The 25,962-nt window shown below is 47.6% G+C and overlaps 2 protein-coding genes across 2 annotated transcripts; both read left to right on the forward strand.

Annotated features, from left to right (window-relative positions):
• Window positions 1-819: 819 nt before the first annotated feature.
• LOC106629204 (uncharacterized) lies at window positions 820-10,302 on the forward strand. The gene is made up of 8 exons (XM_074540210.1): window positions 820-937; window positions 2,355-2,456; window positions 3,742-3,858; window positions 5,309-5,398; window positions 6,998-7,090; window positions 8,387-8,485; window positions 9,383-9,525; window positions 10,189-10,302. Exons 1-8 carry the CDS (start codon window positions 856-858, stop codon window positions 10,300-10,302), a joined length of 840 nt encoding a protein of 279 aa, XP_074396311.1. The 5' UTR covers window positions 820-855.
• A 3,043-nt stretch (window positions 10,303-13,345) lies between these two features.
• LOC102074525 (uncharacterized) lies at window positions 13,346-25,505 on the forward strand. The gene is made up of 9 exons (XM_074539144.1): window positions 13,346-13,494; window positions 14,918-15,019; window positions 16,318-16,434; window positions 17,879-17,968; window positions 19,604-19,696; window positions 20,991-21,089; window positions 21,989-22,131; window positions 22,763-22,872; window positions 23,430-25,505. The coding sequence occupies exons 1-9, from the start codon at window positions 13,413-13,415 to the stop codon at window positions 23,569-23,571; spliced, it is 978 nt and encodes a 325-aa protein (XP_074395245.1). The 5' UTR covers window positions 13,346-13,412; the 3' UTR covers window positions 23,572-25,505.
• Window positions 25,506-25,962: the final 457 nt, after the last annotated feature.

Below are 25,962 nucleotides of genomic sequence, written 5' to 3' on the forward strand. Positions count from 1 at the left end.
TATGACTGCCTGGCAAAAGATTTTGAGAATATAGAAACTATAAAGGAGATTGAAATGAAAGCAACCTTTGAGATACCGTAGTTGTGACCAGTTGAATGTAATCCCCCCGGAGGAAACAATTCCCTCTGCAAGCAGGCAGGCCTAAGAGTCAGAGCTGGCCTTGCAACTTGGCAGATAGGGCCCAAAGAATAAGATTTAGGGTTTAACACGTAAACATAGTATGGTAATGTAGTGATTCCTATAGGTTGTGTGGAAATGTTATAAGATATGCATGCTGTAGTAGATTGGTTAATGAGAATCTGCATATTCAACACCGAAGATGATTTATTGTGTTGTAACGGGAGCTTTTCGCTCCTTTTGCTCTCTTTTCGCTCGCTCTCTGCGCTCTCTTATCTCTCTTCTCCCTTATCTCTTTGCCTGCTCTCATGCTCCTGTTTACGCCCTTTTCTTTCTTTGTCTCTTTGTCTTCCCTCTGCACTCCTTCACCCCCTCCTTTCTACATGCTCTCCGCTCTTAAATCTTTGTGGTTGACTCTCTCACACTTTAAGCCTCTCCTCTCTGGGCCCTGCTCCGAGCTGTGGCTGGCAGCTCGCAACAGGGCCCTTCACCCACGCCCTTTGTAATAAACCGATAGTTTCATGAATTGGCTTCAAAGAGATCTCGTCTCCATCCATGCCTACCGTGCGTGAACCCCGTTGCCTACAAGACTTCTCTTCAATTACACATTGAGGTGTGACCGGAAGAGTCAAGAACTTGCTGCTGAAGTTTGGAGAGGGGAGGGAGCTCTGAGTCGTGCCCAGCCCAGAGTGTCACTGTCACAACAGCCGAGGCAGGAGAGAGCAGAGTGGAACCAGAATGGCAGAAAATGTCATTGACTCTGACCTCAACTTGCCTGAAGCACCCAGAGCCAGGCTACACACCATCCCTGATGGCCAAGGTACGTCCAGTGCTGGGCACTGAGCTTTCTTTGCATTCTCCACTCTCTCTCCCACATCTGTTGAGAGAGTTCCTTGCAGCACCACAGCCCCAAAGAGCCCAAGGGAAATATGAGGGCCAGGGCTGGAAAACTGCACCTGGAGCGTCCAGAGAGGGCTGTTGATATTTACAAAGGCAAGTTGTTGGGAGATCTACTTTTCTCTTGCTAAGGTGCAGGTGTCAGGCAGTGTCTCTGGGATGAGATTAAGAGTCCTTTTTATCCATTTTGGAGAGCATTCCAGAGCTGAACATCCATTGCTGCTGGCCCTGGCCTGTTGTCCCCCAGCAGACTGAGATTGCTGCAGCAAACTGCTCAGGATGGAGTGGCTGCTGTTGCTGGTGCTCACAGCAGTCTCCTGCACAGCTGCTCCTGCTCCCTGAGCACAGCAGGCACTGCCTGGGGGCTTCTGCTCCTGCTCTGGCTGTGCCAACTGCTTGAATGCACCAGTGTGAAAAATGTTTCATGGGCAGCTTTAGTCTGATTTGGGATCAAACACGTCAAAAAATTCTAACCAAGGATTTATCTTTTTTTTATGACTTTAAAATTGTTGCATAAATGTTTCCATTGGTTTTGCAATATCTGCCATAAAAGTGCATCCTAAAAATTAACAGATTTCATACAGTGTGTCTCTGTATTTTATTTTAATTTTTCTTTTCCTTTTTTTCTAACCCTGCTTTCACTCTGGCAGAAATTATTTCTTCCCATCCATTGCTTGTCCTTTGCACAAAGTGTGAACCCCCTGCATCTCTTTTCCAATGACTGGAATTATCAATATTGCAGGAAATGAGGTTTTATTCTCTTTTGACCAATGCATTCTCAGCAAACTTGACAGGAAACCACAATTGATGTCCCCTGAATAAATATTCACTTTCATTGTAATTTGAAGTTTTGTATATTTTCAATAACATTTTAATGTTTCTCGTGAATTTTGGAAAATATCTACCAACTCTTTTCTTATTTTGTGCACAAAGCTTCGCAGGTACTGATCTCTAGCTTTCAGTAAAGAGTGGCTTTGTGCCTGGATCCCATTCTCCCAGAGCAGCCCTTTTGAGCTCCTCTTTACTGAGCCCTCTCTCCTTCAGGCAGCTCCCTCTGTCACCCAAACACCCTCTGTGTGTCCTTCTGCAATCCAGGCATTGGAGGACTCTCCTGCTTTTCCCCTCTCCTCAAAGCCATGGCAGGTTGGGATCTGTTCAGTTCCCTGAGTACAGGGCTCCAGAGCCAGTGGGGAAGCACCAGGACATTGAGCGCGGCTCCAGCCTGCCAACCTGGAATGCTCCAGAGTCCCAGTGGGAGCCTGAAAAGGCACCTTGGAATGCAGGGCAAAGGGGCTCTGTGCAGCTGCTCCCCACACCGTGATGTTTCTGCCCCTCTGTAGGTCAGAGCCATTGTTCCAGAGCACGAGCTGCTGCTCTGCTCGCTGTCCTGCTGGTGATCATCCTCCTGCTGGCCATAGCCCTGTATCTGACACTCACCACGGGTAAGTCCTGCTGGAAATGGAACACTGGCACGTGAATGGTGTCTGTGTGCCACTGCCTGATGTCCAGGCCATGGCATCCAAAGCCAGGAGGAATGGAAGTCTGCTGTGAAGGCAAAGGACAGCAGATTTCAGCCACTCATGGCTGTGAGAGGAAATCTGTAAAAGAAATGCCAGGTGGTCTGAAAGTTTTAAAATCCAGGAGATAAAAAGCCAGAACCAATTGAGAAGTGACAAGGTTCAAACACTGCACAATTCATGATAGAAAAGGTTTGAAGAAACAAGTCAAGATCAGATAATGCATGACCTTGATCAGATTGCAATCCTTGAGAATATTTTGAGACAATGATATTGCATCATGGCACCCAGATGTGGCACCAAAACTCTTAAAATAATGAGGAATAAAAGCTCCTTTGAGTGAGTTAGCAAAGTTACACGTTCAAGGTATTTTTGTCACCCTACTGAAATAAAAGCCTTGTGCTCAGTGTCTGCAACGATATCACTGAGCCCATAACTATCTCTGAGCTACCTTGAAAGTCACATTAATTCCACAGAACGAAAATATTCTCATCTCCATGAAAAAAATGTTAATAATTATTACAGCCTTCCGTTGAAAGTTTTTAAGGAATGAGTTTTAACTGTCAGATATTTCTCATTGTCTCTTTCGGTATTGTGATAATTAAATAAGTCTAAAAGGTTTCCAAAACCAATCACACTCAAGTCCCAGAGTCTCCCAACTACTCATAGTAGTTACCACAGTAAAAAAAAGGCCAAAACCTTTTGTGTATTTGGTGTAAAACATACGATTGTGTGGGGTAATTGCTTTTTGTTTTCCAATGCAAAGAGTTCAGGGCACATATCTGATAGTGCTCTGATGTGTAAAAAATGTTCAATACCAAAGGAGAAATTCAAAAGAAATAATAAACCAAGACAACAGAATGAGGTGAAATTGGCTGCATTTAATGGAGCACAGAATCTGGACTTGCTGTGGTTTCTCTCTCTTTGCTGTGGTTCCCTGTGTTCTGTGCCTCACATCCACCTCTGCTCTGGGAAGGGCTGGAGCAGTTCTGGGTCAGTTCTGGGCTTTGGCCCTTGGGAAGGGAACACCTTGGTGTGTGCTGCAGCTTTGAGGGCTGTTTGCCAGGAGTGAGCAAAGAGGCAGAGGTGGCATTTTGTGTTGTGTGATGGGGCAGCCAAAGAGGTCCAGCAGGGCTCTGACAGTGCCTGGCACAGGGGACAGTCATTGCAATAACAATTGTATTCTCATTTCTGCATGGTCCAACTGCAGGCAGCCAACAGGACTCAACAGCACTGACCTCCAGCAGCCAAAATGTCTCAGCACCATTGTCCCCCAGCAGCCAAGAGGAATCAACAGAGTTACCCCCCAGCCATGAGGAGGCACCAGGTAGGCAACCCTCTGTCTTTGCAAAGGGAGTGTCCAGAAGCCCCTGTTGGATTGATGGTTAAGGGGAACACAAAGAAACTCTGTCAGGATTTTGTTCAGAAGGAAAACCACAAAGTACAACAAAGTACTGACATTAATTCCATAAGCCAGCAGAATGCACTTAAACTGATAGAAAATCTTATCTTTGTGTGGAGATAGAACCAAGGGGGCTCAGTGCTGGGCAGCAGGATGGGTTTGAGTGTTTCAGAAATATGGAACATCCTATGTCTTATTTTGTACCCACATCATTAAACTTCACACTTGTCCATGTGCATTCTTCCCTGCTGGCTTGCATTTATCCCATAACTCTGTCACACATCCACATTTTGCAAATATCTGCAGTTTTCAGGCTTCCACATTTTAACCATTCTCCCCATTTGTGAACTGAATGGGACACTCAGAGACCAGCAGGGAAAAGTGAATAACAGGAGATGAGGAAGAAGAGAAAGGACATTGAAGATACTTTGCTGTCATAGTTATACAAGCAAAACTCTCACATTTCCCTTAGGGACTTTCTGGGCCTTCCCTCAGGGAATTCCTAATGGCAGAAGCTGTAGAGTCACCATCCCAGAGATATTCCCACCTGCCTGTGCTTTGTCCTGAACATCCTGCTCTGGCCAACCCCTGAGCAGGGGAGCTGGGCTCAGGGATGTGAAAAGGTCAATTCCAACCTAAACCACTCTGCTGGTGTGTGCTCAGGACAGCAGAGCTGATGTTCCCAGAGATCCTCTAGAACTTTCTTCTGATTTTCTTACTGTGAATTCACATCAGATCTGTTACCTCCCAGTGCCCATGTGGAAAGAGAGCTCTAAGAGTGGGATTAAAAACCAGGATTATCTGCCAGCAGGGATCCCTTGGGATGTGTTAGTACATCCATGTTGTATTTAGGCCATACCTTTTACAGTCCTTGTGGCTCCTCACAAGGAACTGCCTTGAACTGAAAGATCTGCCCAGTTCTGACTCAGTCAATCCTGTCACAAGGGATTGATTCATCTTCTCTGCCAGGACCTTCTCTGCTGAATGTTTCCTGCAAAGCCAACCATCCTGCCTGGATCCCATTCTCTCAGAGCAGCCCTTTTGAGCTCCTCTTTACTGAGCCCCCTCTCCTTCAGGCAGCTCCCTCTGTCACCCAAACACCCTCTGTGTGTCCTTCTGCAATCCAGGCCTTGGAGGACTCTCCTGCTTTTCCCCTCTCCTCAAAGCCATGGCCGGTTGGGATCTGTTCAGTTCCCTGAGCACAGGGCTCCAGAGCCAGTGGGGAAGCACCAGGACATTGAGCCTGGCTCCAGCCTGCCAACCTGGAATGCTCCAGAGTCCCAGTGGGAGCCTGAAATGGCATCTTGGAATGCAGGGGAAAGGTGGATTATTCCAAGAGTTGCCATGATTTTTACATGTTTCTGTCTCTCTCTAGGAAGAAATTGTTGTTCCACAACACGAGTTGCTGTCCTGGTCACTGAGATAATCGTGCTCCTGCTCCTTGTTGTGTGTCAGGTACTCCCATGTAAGTGCTATAAATGCAATAACAGCAATTAATTCATGTCTCTCTGCCACTGACTGAGGTCCAGGCCATGACGTCCAAGGCCAGCAGGAACACTGGTCTGATGTGAAGGTAAAGGACAGCAATTTTCAGCCACCCAAATCTGTAAGAGGAAATGTGCAAGAGAATCAAGAGGTTTGAAAGTTTAAAATTGCAACAGAAAAAAAAAAACAAACTCATTGAAAACTGACAATGTTCAAACTCTGAAGAAGTCCTTATACAAATGTTTTGAGGAGACAAAAGCAGATAATAACTACTGGCCTTTTAAGTGGGATATGTGAAAATCTTTTAAGGAGAAGATAACTTTTTATCACTTCAAGGTATGGCATCAAAAATCTTAAAATTACGAGTAAACCTCACTTGAATAGGACAGCAAAGTTCAAAGTTACATCTTAAAGGCAGTTGGTTTTACCCTATTTAGATAATAGCCTTTTGCTCAATCTCTATATACATATTCAATTTATAACAAGACATTATCTTTTAGAAAAAGAAAACATCATCATCTCCATCTAGGAAAAAAATCAGAGCCATGTGGAACTTCCTTTGAAAGTTTTCAAGGAATCAGTTTTAAATTTCAGATGCTTTTGCTCATTACTTTCCACCCTTTGATAGTTGAGCAAACTGGAGACACTCCCACAATCCATCACAGATTCTGACTAAATCATGCAAATTAGGTTTAGAAACTCAATGACACCAAGGGCCTCACACAAAAACCTCTGCATGAAGCACCTCAGATACCAAATTACACAAAGAATCTTGAGAGACCAAGGAAATGTTCCCAGTGCAGCTTCAACGGGAGAGAATGGCAGCCAGTTCCCTTGGATCTGGGAGACAGGTTTGAAGCATGAATAAGAATATTTGATATTGAATTAATTTTTATAATTGTTTCAGTGCTGGAAAGCTCAGTTTAATTACTGGCATTTAATTTCATCACACAGGATGAAAATACAAAGTGTTGGCATCAGGGATCCCAGATCCCTTCTAGATCACAGGGCAGGGCTCTTTAAATACCATCCAGCTCTGAGGGATGGTGCCTCTTCCTCAAATCCAGACAAAATTCTGACTGCCAGAGCCCCCTCACTAACCCAGTTTGGCAGTTCTCCAGGAAATTCCCTCTTCCCAAGCCACTGTTCCTTGGGATGGAAGCTGCTCTCCTGGGTCCGGCTGAAACCCTGCCTGCCCATGGCAAGTGGGGAATGAATTCCCTGCTTTGCTTGGCTGGCATGCAGGGTTGCTCTTCTTCTATAAAACCAGCTACAATTTTGCATATTAAACACCTTCAGCACACCCTGAAACAGGCTGGATTCATCTCCCTTTTTCTGAATGACAGCTCTCCTGCTTTTCCATGTTCTCAAAGCCATGGCAGGTTGGCATCTGTTCAGTTCCCTGAGCACAGGGCTCCAGAGGCAGTGGGGAAGCACCAGGACATTGAGCCTGGCTCCAGCCTGCAGATCTGGAAGGCTTCAGATTCACAGTGGGAGCCTGAAAAGGCACCTTGGAATGCAGAGCAAAGGGGCTCTGTCCAGCTCTTTCCCTGATCTTTAAGTTTCTGTCCCTCTGCAGGTCAAAGCCATTGTTCCAGAACACAAGTGTCTGTCCTGGTTGTTGTCCTGGTTCCCATTGTAGTGGCCCTCACCCTGTCTTGGACACTCCCATGTAAGTCCTGCTAGAATTGTAACACTGGCAATTAATTTGTGTCTCTCTGCCACTGCCTGATGTCCAGGCCAGGACATCCAAAGACAGGAGGAATGGAAGTCTGCTGTGAAAGCCAAGGATGACTGTTTTTAGCCTCCTATGGCTGTAGAAGGAAATCTGCAAAAAGCCAAGGTGTTTGAAAGTTCAAAATTCCAAAAGAAAAATCTGCGACAAAAGGGAAAACAATAATTTTCAAACACTGAGGAATTTATGATGCAAATGTTTTAAGAAACCAGTGAGGATCAAATAATGCCTTTTGGTCTTATGATTGCAATCCTTGAGAATACTTCAAGGTGATGATGTTGTCTTATGACATAGGGATGTGACACCAAAAATCTTACAATATTTTGAATTAAATCTCACTTCATAAAGGCATCAAAGTTGGAAATGAAAGGAATTTATTTACAGCTTTTCAATTAAAACCTTGTGCTGAGTCTCTGCACTGAATTCATAACAATTTTTACCTTACATAAACTGATTAATGATAGCTGGTGGAAAATTTATTCTTGTCTTCCTCAGGAAAAAAAATCAATCCTTTTGATACTTCCTCTGAAAGTTTTCAAGGAATCATTTTGAAATTTCAGTTGTTATTTCTTCTTTCCATCTTTTGGTAGCTGAGAAAGCTTGAGAAGCTGCTACAACCAATCACTCCCAAATCCCAAAGTTTGTCACTTCCTCAGAGATGCACATGGGGGAGACATGGCAAAGCCATTGACCCTTGGAACTCAATAAACAGGGCTGGGGGAGGCAAGTCATTCTTCATTTTAAAAGCAAATATTTTGGGATTGATATCTGACAGTGTCCTAATATTTATAAAATGTCTAACAACCAAGGAAGGGAAAAATTAAGTAAATTCAAAGCAGCACAAAGTAACAAAGTGTAATTAGCATTTACTGAAGCTTTAACATATAAAGAGGAGTCATTAGACTTGGATCCAGGGCTGGCTTTAGTTAAAGCTCTTTTGTGGGTTCAGTACTGCTTTAGTGACCCGAAATTTATATACATTAAGAAACTTGTTATCTAGATGGAACTCAAGGAACAAAATCATAATTAAGATACAAGCTGTGTAAATGAACTTAAGTGTTGCCTTTTACTCAACATGGCCATTTTATGATTTTTATAGTAGACCCATGAGCAAAGAGGCAGAGTTTGCATTCTGTGTTGGGTGATGGGGGGTGAGAGAGGTCCAGCAGAGCTCTGACAGTGCCTGGCTCAGTGGCCACTCCTTGCAAGCAGAACTTGTGTTCTTAATTCCAGATGGTCCCACTGCAGGCAGCCAAAAGGGCTCAACAACATCGTCCCGCACCATTCAAGAGGACACAACAACATTGTCCCACATCCCAGAAAGGGCACCAGGTAGGCAATCCTCTGTCTTTCCAAAGGGAGGTGCCAGAAGTCTGTTGGATTGATGGTTAAGGGGGACAGAAAAGGAACTCTGTCAGGAGTTTCTTCAGAAGGAAAACAACCCTCTGCCGCGTGAGGAGCACAAACCTTACCCCTGAGACACTCCCAGGATGAGGTCTGGAGCCCATGGAGGGTTTGCATTTGCAGCTCCTTTGGAAGCAGTGCAGGCTCAGCTCTGCATTCCTGTTCCCCAGGGAAGAGCTGATGCCTCTGTGCTGCCAGAGCAGAGCAGTGGGAGGCAGGGAAGGCACAGGAGGAACAATCCCTCAGGCACCCAGCCCTGCAGGGAGCAGGATGGACAATGTGCCTGTGCTGCTTTCCCAAGGCCCCTCCATTGCCAGCCTGTGACCTCAGTGCAATTCCAGGCTGCCCTTCAGGAGCTGTTGGATCCCCAACCAAAGTGTCTCCTGCAGGCTCTGTCTCCCTGAACCCCATCCCCTTTCCAGCTGCCCCTCCCTGCTCCTCCTGCTGCCCTGCCTGGCAATGCACACAAATGTTGGTGCTGCCACTGGCTCCTCTGCTGCCCAATTCTGCATCATGCAGACCAGACTGTGGGGATCTGGGAGCTGCTTTGTGCCCTGAGCATTTCTCTGTATGCCCTGAGCAAAGCTGGGCAAGGCTGGATCATGTTTGCTGTGCTGCTGCTCCCTGTCTGGCTCCTGCCTGCTGATTCTGGGCTGCCATCAGCTCCAGAGGCTCTGGGGGATCCCTGGAGCTCTGCTGACAATGCTCAGCAGGAGCACACAGGCATTTCTGGGGCTGGAATGGGCTCTCTGACCTTTCCATTGTTCTGGCATCCTTTGGTCAGTGTCAACATGGATTTTACACACCTCTTCTTCCCTTCTGCAGGCTGCCCCACAGCATGGAAGAAACATGGCAGAAAATGCTACTTCTTTTCTCCTGAGAGCGAACCAAAGGACTGGGATGCCTCCCGTGCAGAATGTACTGCCATGGACTCAGACCTGGTGGTCATTGACAGCAAGGAAGTGCTGGTGAGATCCAACTCCTGGGACAGCTGCTCGGGGGGCTGGAGCTGCCAGGCCAAGGGCTCAGCAGTGACACTTGTGCCAGCTCCTGTCCCATGGCCTTGGGCTCTGGGACCTGCTGCCAGCCATGCACAGCCCAGGCCTGGCAGTGGCAGCAAAGGCCTGCACAGGGAGAGGCCTCCTGGGCCTTGCACTCCTGTCCCTGGAAGCTCCTGTGCCCAGGCCTGATCCCATGCAAGGAGCAAAGTCCCTGCCCAGCTGGCTGGGCTTTTTCAGGGATTTAGCACACAGAGCATGGAGCTTGAGCAGACACTTCTTTGGGAGAGCCATGGCTGGGACAAAACCTGAAAAGGCTTTACCACCCCCATCCAAAGGGAAAAATGTCCCCAGCTATCAAGTCACAACTCTTAACCTCCAGGTTGCACCTGTAATGGCACCACTGATATATTCTTGCATTTGTTATTTAATGTTATTGTTATTGTTATTGTATACGTATTCATAAGGGGCCTCCAAAAGGGAGAAATGCAATCTCTGGAGCAGTGGGCAGAGGTGCTGTGGCTGGATGCACACTGCACTCTCCCTGTGCTGCCTGTTTAGCCCTGAGCCTTCTGTGCCTCTACTCAAGAAAATGTCATTGTCATGTGTTCCCATTGTTGGCTTCCTTTTCAGAGCTACCTGCTCTCGCAATCACGACATAACTACTACTTCCTTGGTCTCAGACACTCTCCAGAGGAACAGAAGTGGAAGTGGATCAACAACGTGGAACATGACCCAGCCATGTGAGCTCCTTCCAGCAAGTCCCTGCCATGCAGTGTCTGGGAAGAGGAAAATGCCAAAGGCAGCGCAAAGAGCAGAGAGCCCAAGGGAGATCAGGGACTGTGCTGTGGGGGAAGCTGATTGCTGGAGGTGCAGGTGCTTCAGCACAAGCCTGGGCCAAGGCAAGGGAGCCTTGCAGGGCCAGGGAACACAGGGATGTCCTGTAGGGATGGCAGGAGAGGACACAGCTGGAGTTCTGCTGGGGAAGGAAGGATCTGCCTGGATGCAGCTCCCAGGGGAAAGGAAGGACACTGGAGGCAGGGACAAGAGAGAGAGGGTGATGTCAGCACCATTGGCTGGAGGGGACCAAAGCAGGGGAATGTTTCTGGATGGGAAAGCATTGCCCAGAATCTTTTGTGGAGATGTGGGGAACAGCAGTGAGGAATGGGAGGGAATCCTAGCAAGGCAGATTCTGATCCCTGTGGCCAAAAAACAGCTTAGCAGCCAGGCCAGGTGCCACTCTGCCTTTCACTGCATGCCAGGAATGTAACCAAATTTTACTTTCTTTCGCTATTCAGGTTCCATATATCTGGACCTTACCGAGACTATCTCTGCACAGTGATTGGATTTGGTGAAGTACACGCTGCACCTTGTGGTGGATACACAACGACACAAAATATGTGTGAAAAAGCTGCAACAATTTCCAACAGGCAACTGTAGGAGAGCTAAAAGCAAGAGGTGCAGGCTGATCTGTTCTGCCCAGCTTCCTGTAGGAACCATGCATGGGATGTGTCCCATTTCCCTTGAGCTTCCCAGTCTCTGCTCCCAGGCTCTCCTGCAGCCTCTCCCCAGCCTCGGGGCTGAGCTCAGCCCAGCCTTTCCCTGCTGCTGCCTGAGCCTGGATGAATCCCCTCTGGAAGAGCTGGCCCTGGCACACAGGAGCACTCTGGCACTGTCTCATGCCAGAGGTAGCACTGCCAGGCAGGCACTGCCAGGGGACAGGAGTCCAGCCTGGGCACAGGGGTGATCCCAAACAAATCCTGACTCATCTGCAAGTCCCATCCATGCCCAGCCCTGTGTTCCCAGCCCTGCCTGGGCACAAGGAGAGCCTTCCCCACCTGGCCACAGCCTGGCCTTGCCTGCAGCCACAAGGGAAGGGCAGCACAGATTTCTGCCTGGGACCTGCAAGGAAGGGCAACCCCACTCCTCACCAGGATGGACAGGAGAAAGTCAGGTGTGGGTGTGGATAAACCTTCCCCTGTCCCAGACTGTTCCAAGAGCACACAGGATCCCAGAGCCTGTGAGGGGAATGGGAATCTTCCCAAGGGAAAGGATCCTACAGCAGCACAGCTCAGGGCATAATATCAGCCCCAATCCTGTGTGAGGGGTCGAAGGAATGTCAGATCTCAGATGTGCTGGTGAAGGGCACAGGATAGAGACCAGCAGAGAGCAGCAAGGCCTGGAGAACAGAGTCCCAACAGAAGCTGAGCTGGACAGAAAACAGGACAATGAAACCCAGAGTGACCTGTGAAGGAGCTGGTGAGAAGCATGAGAGTGACCCACAGGGAATGGCAACACAGTGCTCTGCCCTCTTTTCCTTGGAGCGTGCTCACAGGACAGGGCAGCTCTATGGATGTGCTCTGGGTCCCCCCAGAGAGGTGCCCTGAGGTGTCTGGGCTGACTGCTGGGCCCCTGTACAGATCCTCTCCTCTCCATTGCATGGAATAAAGCTTTTCTTTCCAAAACACAAAGCAGTGCTTGTGTGTGAGTGGGTGAAGCTTTGGGAACTCAAGACACTTCCAACCCAGAACCACTTCCCAACACAGAGGACCTCAGGGAAACCATGAACTGTGGTGTTGTGAGGTTCCCAGGATGAGGTGAGGGATGACAATTTGTCTCCATGTTCTCAGAAGGCTGATTTAGAATTGTCTTGTTTTGGAAAGACAGGAGTCTGCTAAGGAAGGCAGAAGCCTCCCCCGAAATGGAGAATGCCAAGCCTCTCCACCCCACTGAACTTCTATAAATTTTAAATTAAGGGCTCTCTGGTAAAAATATGGGAGCAGGAAATTAGAGTTCTTTAATAAGGAAGAAAAAAAAAAAGGATAAAGTAAAGAATGCAGTACATGAGAACAACAGTGACAGAGTCAGAACCCAACCTGACACCCTGTGGGTCAGGGTGTTGGTAGCAGTACAATTGGAAATGTTGCTGCAGTCCTCCTGGGGTGTCAGGTGGGGTTCTGTTGGGGCAGGGGTTCCTGCAGGGAAGGATGTATTCTTCCTCTGAAGAAAGAGGCAGCTGCTGTTCCTCTGTATATTCCAGTGGAGAAAGCCATCCTGGTGTATCAAAAACCTCCGGATTATATCTGGGTAGCAATGCTTGGCTCCTCCCTCTGGGCGGAGCATCTCACAGTGGGATCTTACAGTTCTTATCAGTCATGCACTGATATTCAATGCCTGTTATCAACAGATGTTCCCTCCTGAGGGAGGAGTGATTGAGGTCACTCAGAGAGAGAGACAAGGCAAACTGCCCACTTGACAAAAGATAATCTGCCATACAGATGGTAATTGAAAATGTCTTGTATTGCAATCTTCAACAATAATTTTATTATATTATATTAAAAGAAATTATATACTAAAACTATACTAAAGAAAGAGAAGGGAGACTTCAGAAGGCTTCACAAGTATGATAATGAAAGCTTGTCACTGACCCCTCACAGTCTGACACAGATGATGGTGTCTGGTCATTAATTGAGAAAAATTCACATGGAACCAATCAAAGACGGACCTGTTGGAAAATGATCTCCAGACCACATTTCCAGACAATCAGATAATTCTTGTTTTCATTCTTTTCTGAGGCTCCTCAGCTTCCCAGAAGAAGAAATCCTGGTGAAGGGATTTTTCAGAATACATCACGGAGACAATGAACTTGTATTTCCTCATGTTACTGACACAAAACCCTGAACCTTCAAAAGATGAAGTAGAAATAGACTTCCCTTTTCATTAGAAGTTTCTAAATGACCGGTAGAGTGAAGAACTTCCTGCTGAAGGTTGGAGAGGGGAGGGAGCTCTGAGTCGTGCCCAGCCCAGAGTGTCACTGTCACAACAGCCGAGGCAGGAGAGAGCAGAGTGGAACCAGAATGGCAGAAAATGTCATTGACTCTGACCTCAACTTGCCTGAACCACCCAGAGCCAGGCTACAAACCATCCCTGATGGCCAAGGTACGTCCAGTGCTGGGCACTGAGCTTTCTTTGCATTCTCCACTCCCTCTCCCACATCTCTTGGGAGAGTTCCTTGCAGCACCACAGCCCCAAAGAGCCCAAGGGAAACATGAGGGCCAGGGCTGGAAAACTGCACCTGGAGCGTCCAGAGAGGGTTGTTGATACTTACAAAGGCAAGTTGTTGGGAGATCTACTTTTCTCTTGCTAAGGATCTAGTGTCAGGCAGCGTCTCTGGGGTGAGATTAAGAGTGGTTTTTATCCATTTTGGAGAGCATTCCAGAGCTGAACATCCATTGCTGCTGGCCCTGGCCTGTTGTGCCCCAGCAGATTGAGACTGCTGCAGCAAACTGCTCAGGATGGAGTGGCTGCTGTTGCTGGTGCTCACAGCAGTCTCCTGCACAGCTGCTCCTGCTCCCTGAGCACAGCAGGCACTGCCTGGGGGCTTCTGCTCCTGCTCTGGCTGTACCAACTGCTTGTTGAATGCACCAGTGTGAAATGTTTCATGGATAGCTTTAGTCTGATTTGGGATCAAACACTTTGCAAAATTCTAACCAATGATTTATCTTTCTTTAATGAGTTTAAAATGGTTGCATGTATGTTTGCACTGGTTTTGCACTATCTGCCATAAAAGTACATCCTATAAATTAAAAGACTTCCTGCTGTGTGTCTCTGTATTTCATTTTCATTTTTCTTCCCTTTTTTCTAACCATTCTTTCACTCTGGCAGAAATTATTTCATGCCATCCAATGCATTTTCTTTTGCACAAAGTGTGAACCTTCTGCATCTCTTTTCAGATAACTGGAGTTATTAATATCCCAGGAAATTGGGTTTTAACCTCTTTTGACCAATGCATTCTCAGCTAACTTGACAGGAAACCACAATTGATGTCACCTGAATAAATGTTCACTTTCATTGCAATTTCAAATTTTTACACATTTTCAATAATATTTTAATGTTTCTCTTCTTGTGAATTTTGGAGAATATCTACCAACTCTTTTCTTGTTTTGTGCACAAATATTTCCAGGTACTGATCTTTAGCTTTGAGCAAAGAGTGGCTTTGTACCTGGATCCCATTCTCTCTGAGCAGCCCTTTTGAGCTCCTCTTTACTGAGCCCCCTCTCCTTCAGGCAGCTCCCTCTGTCACCCAAACACCCTCTGTGTGTCCTTCTGCAATCCAGGCCTTGGAGGACTCTCCTGCTTTTCCCCTCTCCTCAAAGCCATGGCCGGTTGGGATCTGTTCAGTTCCCTGAGCACAGGGCTCCAGAGGCAGTGGGGAAGCACCAGGACATTGAGCCTGGCTCCAGCCTGCCAACCTGGAATGCTCCAGAGTCCCAGTGGGAGCCTGAAAAGGCACCTTGGAATGCAGGGCAAAGGGGCTCTGTGCAGCTGCTCCCCACACCGTGATGTTTCTGCCCCTCTGTAGGTCAGAGCCATTGTTCCAGAGCACGAGCTGCTGCTCTGCTCGCTGTCCTGCTGGTGATCATCCTCCTGCTGGCCATAGCCCTGTATCTGACACTCACCACGGGTAAGTCCTGCTGGAAATGGAACACTGGCACGTAAATGGTGTCTGTGTGCCACTGCCTGATGTCCAGGCCATGGCATCCAAAGCCAGGAGGAATGGAAGTCTGCTGTGAAGGCACAGGACAGCAGTTTTCAGCCACCCATGGCTGTGAGAGGAAATCTGTAAAAGAAATGTCAGGTGGTCTGAAAATTTTAAAATCCAGGAGATAAAAAGAGAAAATCCAATTGAGAAGTGACAAGGTTCAAACACTACACAATTCATGATAGAAAAGCTTTTGAAGAAACAAGTCAAGATCAGATAATGCATGACCTTGATCAGATTGTAATCCTTGAGAATGTTTTGGGATGCTGATATTGCATCATGGCACCCAGGTGTGACACCAAATCCCTTAAAATAATTAGGAATAAAAGCTCCTTTGAGAGAGACAGCAAAGTTACACCTTCAATTTTTGTCATTGAATTTTTGTCACCTTCCTGAAATAAAAGCCTTGTGCTCAGTGTCTGCATAGATATCACTGAGCTCATAACAATCTCGGAGCTACCTAGAAAGACACATTAATTCCATAGAAAGAAAATGTTCTGATCTGCATGAAACAATGTGTGTAATTATTACAGCTTTTCCTTTAAAAGTTTTCAAGGAATGAGTTTTAACTGTCATATATTTCTCATTTTCTCTTTCCATAATTTGATCATTGAATAAGTCTGAAGGGTTTCCACAGCCAATCACACTGAAATCCCAGAGTCTCCCAACTACTCAGAGCTACCCATGGTGAAAAAATGCTAAAAACTTTCATGTATTTGGTGTAAAGCATAGGATTGTGTGGGGTAATTGCGTTTTGCTTTTCAATGCAAAGAGTTCAGGGAACTTAGCTGATAGTGCTCTGATGTGTACAAAATGTTCAATACCAGAGCAAGGACAATTTAAAAAGAAATAATAAACCAAGACAACAGAACGAGGTGAAATTGGCTGCATTTAATGGAGCACAGAATCTGGGCTTGCTGTGGTTTGTCTCTCATTGCTGTGGCTCCCTGTGTGCTGTGAATCACATCCACCTCTGCTCTGGGAAGGGCTGGAGCAGTTCTGGGTCAGTTCTGGGCTTTGGCCCTTGGGAAGGGAACACCTTGGTGTGTGCTGCAGCTTTGAGGGCTGTTTGCCAGGAGTGAGCAAAGAGGCAGAGGTGGCATTTTGTGTTGTGTGATGGGGCAGCCAAAGAGGTCCAGCAGGGCTCTGACAGTGCCTGGCACAGGGGACAGTCATTGCAATAACAATTGTATTCTCATTTCTGCATGGTCCAACTGCAGGCAGCCAACAGGACTCAACAGCACTGACCTCCAGCAGCCAAAATGTCTCAGCACCATTGTCCCCCAGCAGCCAAGAGGAATCAACAGAGTTACCCCCCAGCCATGAGGAGGCACCAGGTAGGCAACCCTCTGTCTTTGCAAAGGGAGTGTCCAGAAGCCCCTGTTGGATTGATGGTTAAGGGGAACACAAAGAAACTCTGTCAGGATTTTGTTCAGAAGGAAAACCACAAAGTACAACAAAGTACTGACATTAATTCCATAAGCCAGCAGAATGCACTTAAACTGATAGAAAATCTTATCTTTGTGTGGAGATAGAACCAAGGGGGCTCAGTGCTGGGCAGCAGGATGGGTTTGAGTGTTTCAGAAATATGGAACATCCTATGTCTTATTTTGTACCCACATCATTAAACTTCACACTTGTCCATGTGCATTCTTCCCTGCTGGCTTGCATTTATCCCATAACTCTGTCACACATCCACATTTTGCAAATATCTGCAGTTTTCAGGCTTCCACATTTTAACCATTCTCCCCATTTGTGAACTGAATGGGACACTCAGAGACCAGCAGTGAAAAGTGAACAACAGGAGATGAGGAAGAAGAGAAAGGACATTGAAGATACTTTCCTGTCATGGTTTCACAAACGACACTCTCACATTTCCCTCAGGGACTTCCTGGGCCTTCCCTCAGGGAATTCCTAATGCCAGAAGCTGTAGAGTCACCATCCCAGAGATATTCCAACCTGCCTGTGCTTGGTCCTGGACATCCTGCTCTGGCCAACCCCTGAGCAGGGGAGCTGGGCTCAGGGATGTGAAAAGGTCAATTCCAACCTAAACCACTCTGCTGGTGTGTGCTCAGGACAGCAGAGCTGATGTTCCCAGAGATCCTCTAGAACTTTCTTCTATATTTTCTTACTGTGAATTCACATCAGATCTGTTACCTCCCAGTGCCCATGTGGAAAGAGAGCTCTAAGAGTGGGATTAAAAACCAGCATTAGCATTATCTGCCAGCAGGGATCCCTTGGGATGTGTTAGTACATCCATGTTGTATTTAGGCCATACCTTTTACAGTCCTTGTGGCTCCTCACAAGAAACTGCCTTGAACTGAAAGATCTGCCCAGTTCTGACTCAGTCAATCCTGACACAAGGGATTGATTCATCTTCTCTGCCAGGAATGTTTCCTGCAGAGCCAACCATCCTGCCTGGATCCCATTCTCTCAGAGCAGCCCTTTTGAGCTCCTCTTTACTGAGCCCTCTCTCCTTCAGGCAGCTCCCTCTGTCACCCAAACACCCTCTGTGTGTCCTTCTGCAATCCAGGCCTTGGAGGACTCTCCTGCTTTTCTCCTCTTCTCAAAGCCATGGCCGGTTGGGATCTGTTCAGTTCCCTGAGCACAGGGCTCCAGAGCCAGTGGGGAAGCACCAGGACATTGAGCCTGGCTCCAGCCTGCCAACCTGGAATGCTCCAGCGTCCCACTGGGAGCCTGAAAAGGCATCGTGGAATGCAGGGAAAAGGTGGATTATTCCAAGAGTTGCCATAATTTTTACTTGTTTCTGTCTGTCTCTAGGAAGAAGTTGTTGTTCCACAACACGAGTTGCTGTCCTGGTCACTGAGATAATCGTGCTCCTGCTCCTTGTTGTGTGTCAGGTACTCCCATGTAAGTGCTATAAATGCAATAACAGCAATTAATTTGTGTCTCTCTGCCACTGACTGAGGTCCAGGCCATGACATCCAAAGCCAGCAGGAACAGAAGTCTGGTGTGAAGGTAAAGGACAGCAGGTTTTTGCCAAGCATGGCTGCAAAGGGAAATGCGCAAGAGCATAGAGTGTTTTGAAAGTTTACAATTGCAAAAGAAAAATAAAGAAAAAAACAGAAGTGAAAACTGACAATATTGAAACACTGAGGAATTTATTATACAGATGCTTTCAGGAAACAAAATAAGATAATGCCTGTTGACATGTTAATGGGCATAGGTGAGAATATATCAAGGCAATGATAATTTATTGTGGCATTAAGATGTGACGCCAAAAATCTTTAAAATATTTAGAATAAAAATTCATTTGAAAAAGACAGCAAAGTTCAAAGTTATATCTTAAAGGGAGTTGTTTTCTCCTTATTCAAATAAAAGCCTTTTGCTCAATTTCTACATGCTCAATTTCTACATGCATACCCAATTTATAACAACACATTATCTTTTAGAAAAAGAAAACATCATATGTTCCATCCACAACAAAGAATCAGAGCCATGTGGTACTTCCTTTAAAGTTTTCAAGGAATCAGTTTTAAATTTCTGATGGTTTTGCTCATTACTTTCCATCCTTTGATAGTTGAGCAAACTGGAGACACTCCCACAATCCATCACAGATTCTGACTAAATCATGCAAATTATTTTAGAAACTCAATGGCACCAAGGGCCTCACACAAAAACCTCTGCATGAAGCAAATCTGATACCAAATTACACAAAGAATCTTGGGAGACCAAGGAAATGTTCCCAGTTCAGCTTCAATGGGAGAGAATGGCAGCCAGTTCCCTTGGATCTGGGAGGCAGGTTTGGAGCATGAAAAAGGATATTTGTTATTGAATTAATTTTTTTAAGTCTAAATTGTTTCAGTGCTGGAAACTCAGTTTAATTACTGCCATGTAATTTCATCAGACAGGATGAAAATGCAAAGGGTTGGCATCAGGGATCCCAGATCCCTTCTTGGTCACAGGGCAGTGCTCTTTAAAGACCATCCAGCTCTGATGGATGGGGTGTCTTCCTCAGACCCAGACAAAATTCTGACTGCCAGAGCCCCCTCACTAACCCAGTTTGGCAGTTCTCCAGGAAATTCCCTCTTCCCAAGCCACTGTTCCTTGGGATGGAAGCTGCTGTCCTGGGCCTGGCTGAAAGCCTGCCTGCCCATGGCAAGTGGGGAATGAATTCCCTGCTTTGCTTGGCTGGCATGCAGGGTTGCTCTTCTTCTATAAAACCATTCTTCTATAAAACAATTTGGCATATTAAGCACCTTCTGCACTTCCTGAAACAGGCTGGATCCATCTCCCTTTCCTGAATGATGGCTCTCCAGCTTTTCCCCTCTCCTCAAAGCCATGGCAGGTTGGGATCTGTTCAGTTCCCTGAGCACAGGGCTCCAGAGGCAGTGGGGAAGCACCAGGACATTGAGCCTGGCTCCAGCCTGCCAACCTGGAATGATCCAGAGTCCCAGTGGGAGCCTGAAAAGGCACCTTGGAATGCAGAGCAAAGGGGCTCTGTCCAGCTCTTTCCCTGATCTTTAAGTTTCTGTCCCTCTGCAGGTCAAAGCCATTGTTCCAGAACACAAGTGTCTGTCCTGGTTGTTGTCCTGGTTCCCATTGTAGTGGCCCTCACCCTGTCTTGGACACTCCCATGTAAGTCCTGCTAGAAATGTAACACTGGCAATTAATTTGTGTCTCTCTGTCTCTGCCTGATGTCCAGGCCAGGACATCCAAAGTCAGGAGGAATGGAAGTCTGGTGTGAAAGCCAAGGACAACAATTTTTAGCCTCCCATGGCTGTAGAAGGAAATCTGCAAAAAGCCAAGGTGTTTGAAGGTTCAAAATTCCAAAAGAAAAAAATCTATGACAAAAGGGAAAACAACAGTGATCAAACACTGACATATTAATGATGCAAATATTTTGAAGAAACCAGTGAGGATCAAATAATGCCTTTTGGTCTTATGATTGCAATCCTTGAGAATATTTCAAGGTGATGATGTTGTCTTATGGCATAGGGATATGACACCAAATATCTTACAATATTTTGAATTTAATCTCATTTCAAAAAAGCATCGAAGTTGCAAATGAATAGAATCTATTTGCAGCTTATTTCAATTAAAACCTTGTGCTCAGTCTCTGCACTGAATTCATAACAATTTTTAACTTACATTAACTGATAAATGATATCTGGTGTAAAATGTATTCTTATCTACACCAGGAAAAATCCATTTGATTCTTCCTCTGAATTTTATCAAGGTTTCACCTTTAAATTTCACATGTCATTTCTTCTTTCCATCCTTTGGTAGCTGAGAAAACTTGAGATGCTGCCACAACCAATCACTCCCAAGTCCCACAGTTTGTCACTTCCTCAGAGATGCACATGGGAGAGACATGGCAAAGCCGTTGACACTTGGAACTCAATAAAAAGGGCTGGGGGAGGCAAGTCATTCTTAATTTTAAAAGCAAATATTTTGGGATTGATATCTGACAGTGTCCTAATATTTATAAAATGTCTAACAACCAAGGAAGGGAAGAATTAAATAAATTCAAAGCAGCACAAAGTAACAAAGTGTAATTAGCATTTACTGCAGCTTTAACATGGAAAGAGGAGTCATTAGACTTGGATCCAGGGCTGGCTTTAGTTAAAGCTCTTTTGTGGGTTCAGTACTGCTTTAGTGACCTGAAATTTATACACATTAAGAAACTTGTTATCTAGATGGAACTCAAGGAACAAAATCAAAATTAAGATACAAGCTGTGTAAATGAATTCAAGTGTTGCCTTTTACTCAACATGGCCATTTTATGATTTTTATAGTAGACCCATGAGCAAAGAGGCAGAGTTTGCATTCTGTGTTGGGTGATGGGGGGTGAGAGAGGTCCAGCAGAGCTCTGACAGTGCCTGGCTCAGTGGCCACTCCTTGCAAGCAGAACTTGTGTTCTTAATTCCAGATGGTCCCACTGCAGGCAGCCAAAAGGGCTCAACAACATCGTCCCGCACCATTCAAGAGGACACAACAACATTGTCCCACATCCCAGAAAGGGCACCAGGTAGGCAATCCTCTGTCTTTCCAAAGGGAGGTGCCAGAAGTCTGTTGGATTGATGGTTAAAGGGGAGAGAAAAGGAACTCTCTTAGGATTTTGTTCAGAAGGAAAACAACAACCCCTCTGCCATGTCAGGAGTACAAACCCTACCCTGGGACGCTCCCAGGATGAGCTCTGGAGCCCATGGAGGGTTTGCATTTGCAGCTCCTTTGGAAGCAGTGCAGGCTCAGCTCTGCATTCCTGTTCCCCAGGGAAGAGCTGATGCCTCTGTGCTGCCAGAGCAGAGCAATGGGAGGCAGGGAAGGCACAGGAGGAACAATCCCTCAGGCACCCAGCCCTGCAGGGAGCAGGATGGACAATGTGCCTGTGCTGCTTTCCCAAGGCCCCTCCATTGCCAGCCTGTGACCTCAGTGCAATTCCAGGCTGCCCTTCAGGAGCTGTTGGATCCCCAACCAAAGTGTCTCCTGCAGGCTCTGTCTCCCTGAACCCCATCCCCTTTCCAGCTGCCCCTCCCTGCTCCTCCTGCTGCCCTGCCTGGCAATGCACACAAATGTTGGTGCTGCCAGTGACACCTCAGCTGCCCAATTCTGCATCAGGCAGACCAGACTGTGGGGATCTGGGGGCTGCTTTTGTGCCCTGAGCATTTCTCTGTATGCCCTGAGCAAAGCTGGGCAAGGCTGGATCATGTTTGCTGTGCTGCTGCTCCCTGTCTGGCTCCTGCCTGCTGATTCTGGGCTGCCATCAGCTCCAGAGGCTCTGGGGGATCCCTGGTGCTCTGCTGACAATGCTCAGCAGGAGCACACAGGCATTTCTGGGGCTGGAATGGGCTCTCTATCTCCCATTGTTGTGGAATCCTTTGGTCAGTGTCAAAATGGATTTTACACACCTCTTCTTCCCTTCTGCAGTCTGCCCGACAGCATGGAGGAAACATGGCAGAAAATGCTACTTCTTTTCTCCAGAGAGCGAACCAAAGGACTGGAATGCCTCCCGTGCAGAATGCACTGCCATGGACTCACAACTGGTGGTCATTGACAGCAAGGAAGAGCTGGTGAGATCCAACTCCTGGGGCAGCTGCTCGGGGGGCTGGAGCTGCCAGGCCAAGGGCTCAGCAGTGACACTTGTGCCAGCTCCTGTCCCATGGCCTTGGGCTCTGGGACCTGCTGCCAGCCATGCACAGCCCAGGCCTGGCAGTGGCAGCAAAGGCCTGCACAGGGAGAGGCCTCCTGGGCCTTGCACTCCTGTCCCTGGAAGCTCCTGTGCCCAGGCCTGATCCCATGGCAAGGAGCAAAGGCCCTGCCCAGCTGGCTGGGCTTTTCCAGGGATTTAGCATACAGGCCATGGAGCTTTAGCAGACACTTCTTTGGGAGAGCCATGGCTGGGACAAAACCTGAAAAGGCTTTGCCACCCCCATCCAAAGGGAAAAGTGCCCACAGCTATCTAATCACACCTGTTAAGCTCCAAATTACACCTGTAGTGACACCACAGGTGTATTCTTACATTTGTTATATTCATAAGGGGCCTCCAAAAGGGAGAAATGCAATCTCTGGAGCAGTGGGCAGAGGTGTTTTGGCTGGATGCACACTGCACTCTCTGTGCTGCCTGTTTAGCCCTGAGCCTTCTGGGCCTCTGCTCAAGAAAATGTCATTTTCATGTGTTCCCATTGTTGGCTTCCTTTCCAGAGTTACCTGCTCTCACAATCAAGACATAACTACTACTTCCTTGGTCTCACATACTCTCCAGAGGAGCAGAAGTGGAAGTGGATCAACAACGTGGAACATGACCCAGCCATGTGAGCTCCTTCCAGCAAGTCCCTGCCATGAAGTGTCTGGGAAGAGGAAAATGCCAAAGGCAGAGCAAAGAGCAGAGAGCCCAAGGGAGATCAGGGACTGTGCTGTGGGGGAAGCTGATTGCTGGAGGTGCAGGTGCTTCCGCACAAGCCTGGGCCAAGGCAAGGGAGCCTTGCAGGGCCAGGGAACACAGGGCTGTCCTGTAGGGATGGCAGGAGAGGACACAGCTGGAGTTCTGCTGGGGAAGGAAGGATCTGCCTGGATGCAGCTCCCTGGGGAAAAGAAGGGGACAGGAGGCAGGGACAAGAGAGAGAGGGTGATGTCAGCACCATTGGCTGGAGGGAACCAAAGATGGAGAATGTTTCTGGATGGGAAAGCGTTGCCCAGAACCTTTGGTGGGAAATGTGGGGAACAGCAGTGAGGAATGGGAGGGAGATTCCAGCAAGGCAGTTCCTGCTCCCAGGGGCAGTAACACAGCTTAGCAGCCAGGCCAGGTGCCACTCTGCATTTCATTGCATGTCAGGAATGTAACCAAATTTGACTTCTTTCCCCTATTCAGGTTCAGCATAAGCCAACCGTACAGCGACTATGACTGTACAGCCATTGGATTTGGTGAAGTACACGCTGTACCTTGTGGGGGATCCACAACAACACAAAATATGTGTGAAAAAGCTGCAACAATTTCCAACAGGCATCTGTAGGAGAGCTAAAAGCAAGAGGTGCAGGGTGATCTGCTCTGCCCAGCTTCCTGTAGGAACCATGCATGGGATGTGTCCCATTTCCCTTGAGCTGCCCAGTTTCTGCTCCCAGGCTCTCCTGCAGCCTCTCTCCAGCCTCGGGGCTGAGCTCAGCCCAGCCTTTCCCTGCTGCTGCCTGAGCCTGGATGGATCCCCTCTGGAAGAGCTGGCCCTGGCACACAGGAGCACTCTGGCACTGTCTCATGCCAGGGGTGGCCCTGCCAGGCAGGCACTGCCAGGGGAGAGGAGTCCAGCCTGGGCACAGGGGTGATCCCAAACACATCCTGACTCATCTGCAAGTCCCATCCATGCCCAGCCCTGTGTTCCCAGCCCTGCCTGGGCACAAGGAGAGCCTTCCCCACCTGGCCACAGCCTGGCCTTGCCTGCAGCCACAAGGGAAGGGCAGCACAGATTTCTGCCTGGGATCCTGCAGGGAAGGGCAACCCCACTCCTCACCAGGATAGACAGGAGAAAGTCAGGTCGGGGTGTGGATAAACCTTCCCCTGTCCCAGAGTGTTCCAAGAGCACACAGGATCCCAGAGCCTATGAGGGGAATGGGAATCAGCCCAAGGGAAAGGATCCTACAGCAGCACAGCTCTGGGCATACTATCAGCCCCAGTCCTGTGTGGGGAATGGAAGGAATGTCAGATTTAGGATCTGCTGGGGAAGGGCACAGGATGGAGACCAGCGGAGAGCAGCAAGGCCTGGAGAACAGAGTCCCAACAAAAGCTAAGCTGGACAGAAAACAGGACAATGAAGCCCACAGTGACCTATGAAGGAGCTGGTGAGAAGCATGAGAGTGACCCACAGGGAATGGCAACACAGTGCTCTGCCCTCTTTTCCTTGGAGGTTGGTCACAGGTGGAAATGATGCCTGAAGGCTTTTCCTCCTCAGAAATGTTCAAGCCAACAGCAGAAGCAGGTGACACCAGGAAAATAGAGCTGTGATCAGGAAAGAGGGAATATCACCTAAACTCTGCCGCTGTTCTTCAGTGGCTCCTGGGACCCTGGGCCTTGTGTGACTCCAAGAATATTTCTTCTTTCTGTGTCCTTTAGGCAGAATAATTCCACCTTTATTGGTGCCTTTCATGGCTCTCTCCTTTAGCTGCAGGGTGGAGAAAGCTCTGTGAAATCTGTGAAACTCATAGCCTGGTTTACCACTGGAAAAAAAATTGTTCAGTCAAAAAGTCTATACACAGCATGCTGTGGCCATTTGCAGGGAAAATGGAATCCTATAGGAAAAACTGTCTCTTTCTAAATTGAAGGCACATTTTGATGTCCCTCACACCAGCCATCCTCCTCACTCACTGCTTGCATCAAATGCTTTGGCAATATATTTGCACTTCTTTCCCTGACTTTCCATCCCCAAAGAACAGAGTAAGAACATGGAGCTGTAGCAGAACAATTCCAGTGTCAGACCCCAGGATCTGTACTCTTATTCCAGAAGGAAGCTGATCTGGAAGGACTCTTTGCTTGCACTCATTTTACTGGAGAGGGTGGGAGAGCATTTTGTGTTGTGTTATAGATTTTTCCTTCTATTTTCATATTCCAGCTGCTGTGTTCACTTGGATCAAGGGGGCTCTCCTGGAGGCAGGGCCAGGGAAAAGCCTCTTCCCTGGGAGTCACTGGCCCTCAGTTGGAGCCTTCAGCAGGCAGCAGAGGCAGCAGCTGTGCACCAGAGGGGTGGGAAGGGGAAGCCACCCTGGGGCCACTGTGGAACTGCACAAATCCCACCAAACCCAGAAAGCCACAGCAAGTCTCAGGAGCAACTACAGCTTGCAAGGAAATCCCTATCAAGGGCAGAAGTTTAAATGAAAGTGCTTTGTTTCCTCTGCCTCTGTGTTGTTCTTGTTCACAATTCGCTGATCTTGTGAGCTAAGTTTTACAATAAACTTCCACTTTACAGCTTGTGATTCTTGGAATACCTCTGGCATCCCTACTGCAAGGGAAGGGTGAAACATTTCCTCCTCACTCTGGTGTGGTCAGGGTCTAATCCTGATGCCAAGGCCAAGCAATCCCTAAGCAACCTCAGTGTGACCTCTCACTCCTTCCGTGCTCAGTGGCTCAGGGAATGCCAGGCTGGTTCAATTCCTGCTGCAGCTGGGCAATGGGTGACACTCCCTGGGACAGGCCAGGCTGGCAGCACAGCCCCAGAGGGGCACATCCAGGATCCAGGACTGGCTCCTTTAGTGACCTTTATCGAGGAGAACCTGTGACAGGGACACCTCCAAGAGCTGCTCCTCAAAGCTCATCCTACTTCTATGGACCTGTATCCCAACTGTGTCTCAAGCCAGCTGTGGTGTTTAGGATACACTTGGTGGAAAAAATGCTCTGAGTATCTTGGCAAAAATCACAA

This window comes from Zonotrichia albicollis, chromosome 4 (assembly GCF_047830755.1).
Source record: "Zonotrichia albicollis isolate bZonAlb1 chromosome 4, bZonAlb1.hap1, whole genome shotgun sequence".
NCBI classification, from domain to species: domain Eukaryota; kingdom Metazoa; phylum Chordata; class Aves; order Passeriformes; family Passerellidae; genus Zonotrichia; species Zonotrichia albicollis.

Coding starts and splice junctions, on each gene's coding strand:
- LOC102074525 (XM_074539144.1), top strand. CDS start 13,413: ATGGCAGAAAATGTCATTGACTCTGACCTCAACTTGCCTGAACCACCC. Junction 16,435..17,878: donor CAGCCATGAGGAGGCACCAG/GTAGGCAACCCT, acceptor GTCTGTCTCTAG/GAAGAAGTTGTTGTTCCACA. Junction 19,697..20,990: donor CCTGTCTTGGACACTCCCAT/GTAAGTCCTGCT, acceptor TCTTAATTCCAG/ATGGTCCCACTGCAGGCAGC.
- LOC106629204 (XM_074540210.1), top strand. CDS start 856: ATGGCAGAAAATGTCATTGACTCTGACCTCAACTTGCCTGAAGCACCC. Junction 3,859..5,308: donor CAGCCATGAGGAGGCACCAG/GTAGGCAACCCT, acceptor GTCTCTCTCTAG/GAAGAAATTGTTGTTCCACA. Junction 7,091..8,386: donor CCTGTCTTGGACACTCCCAT/GTAAGTCCTGCT, acceptor TCTTAATTCCAG/ATGGTCCCACTGCAGGCAGC.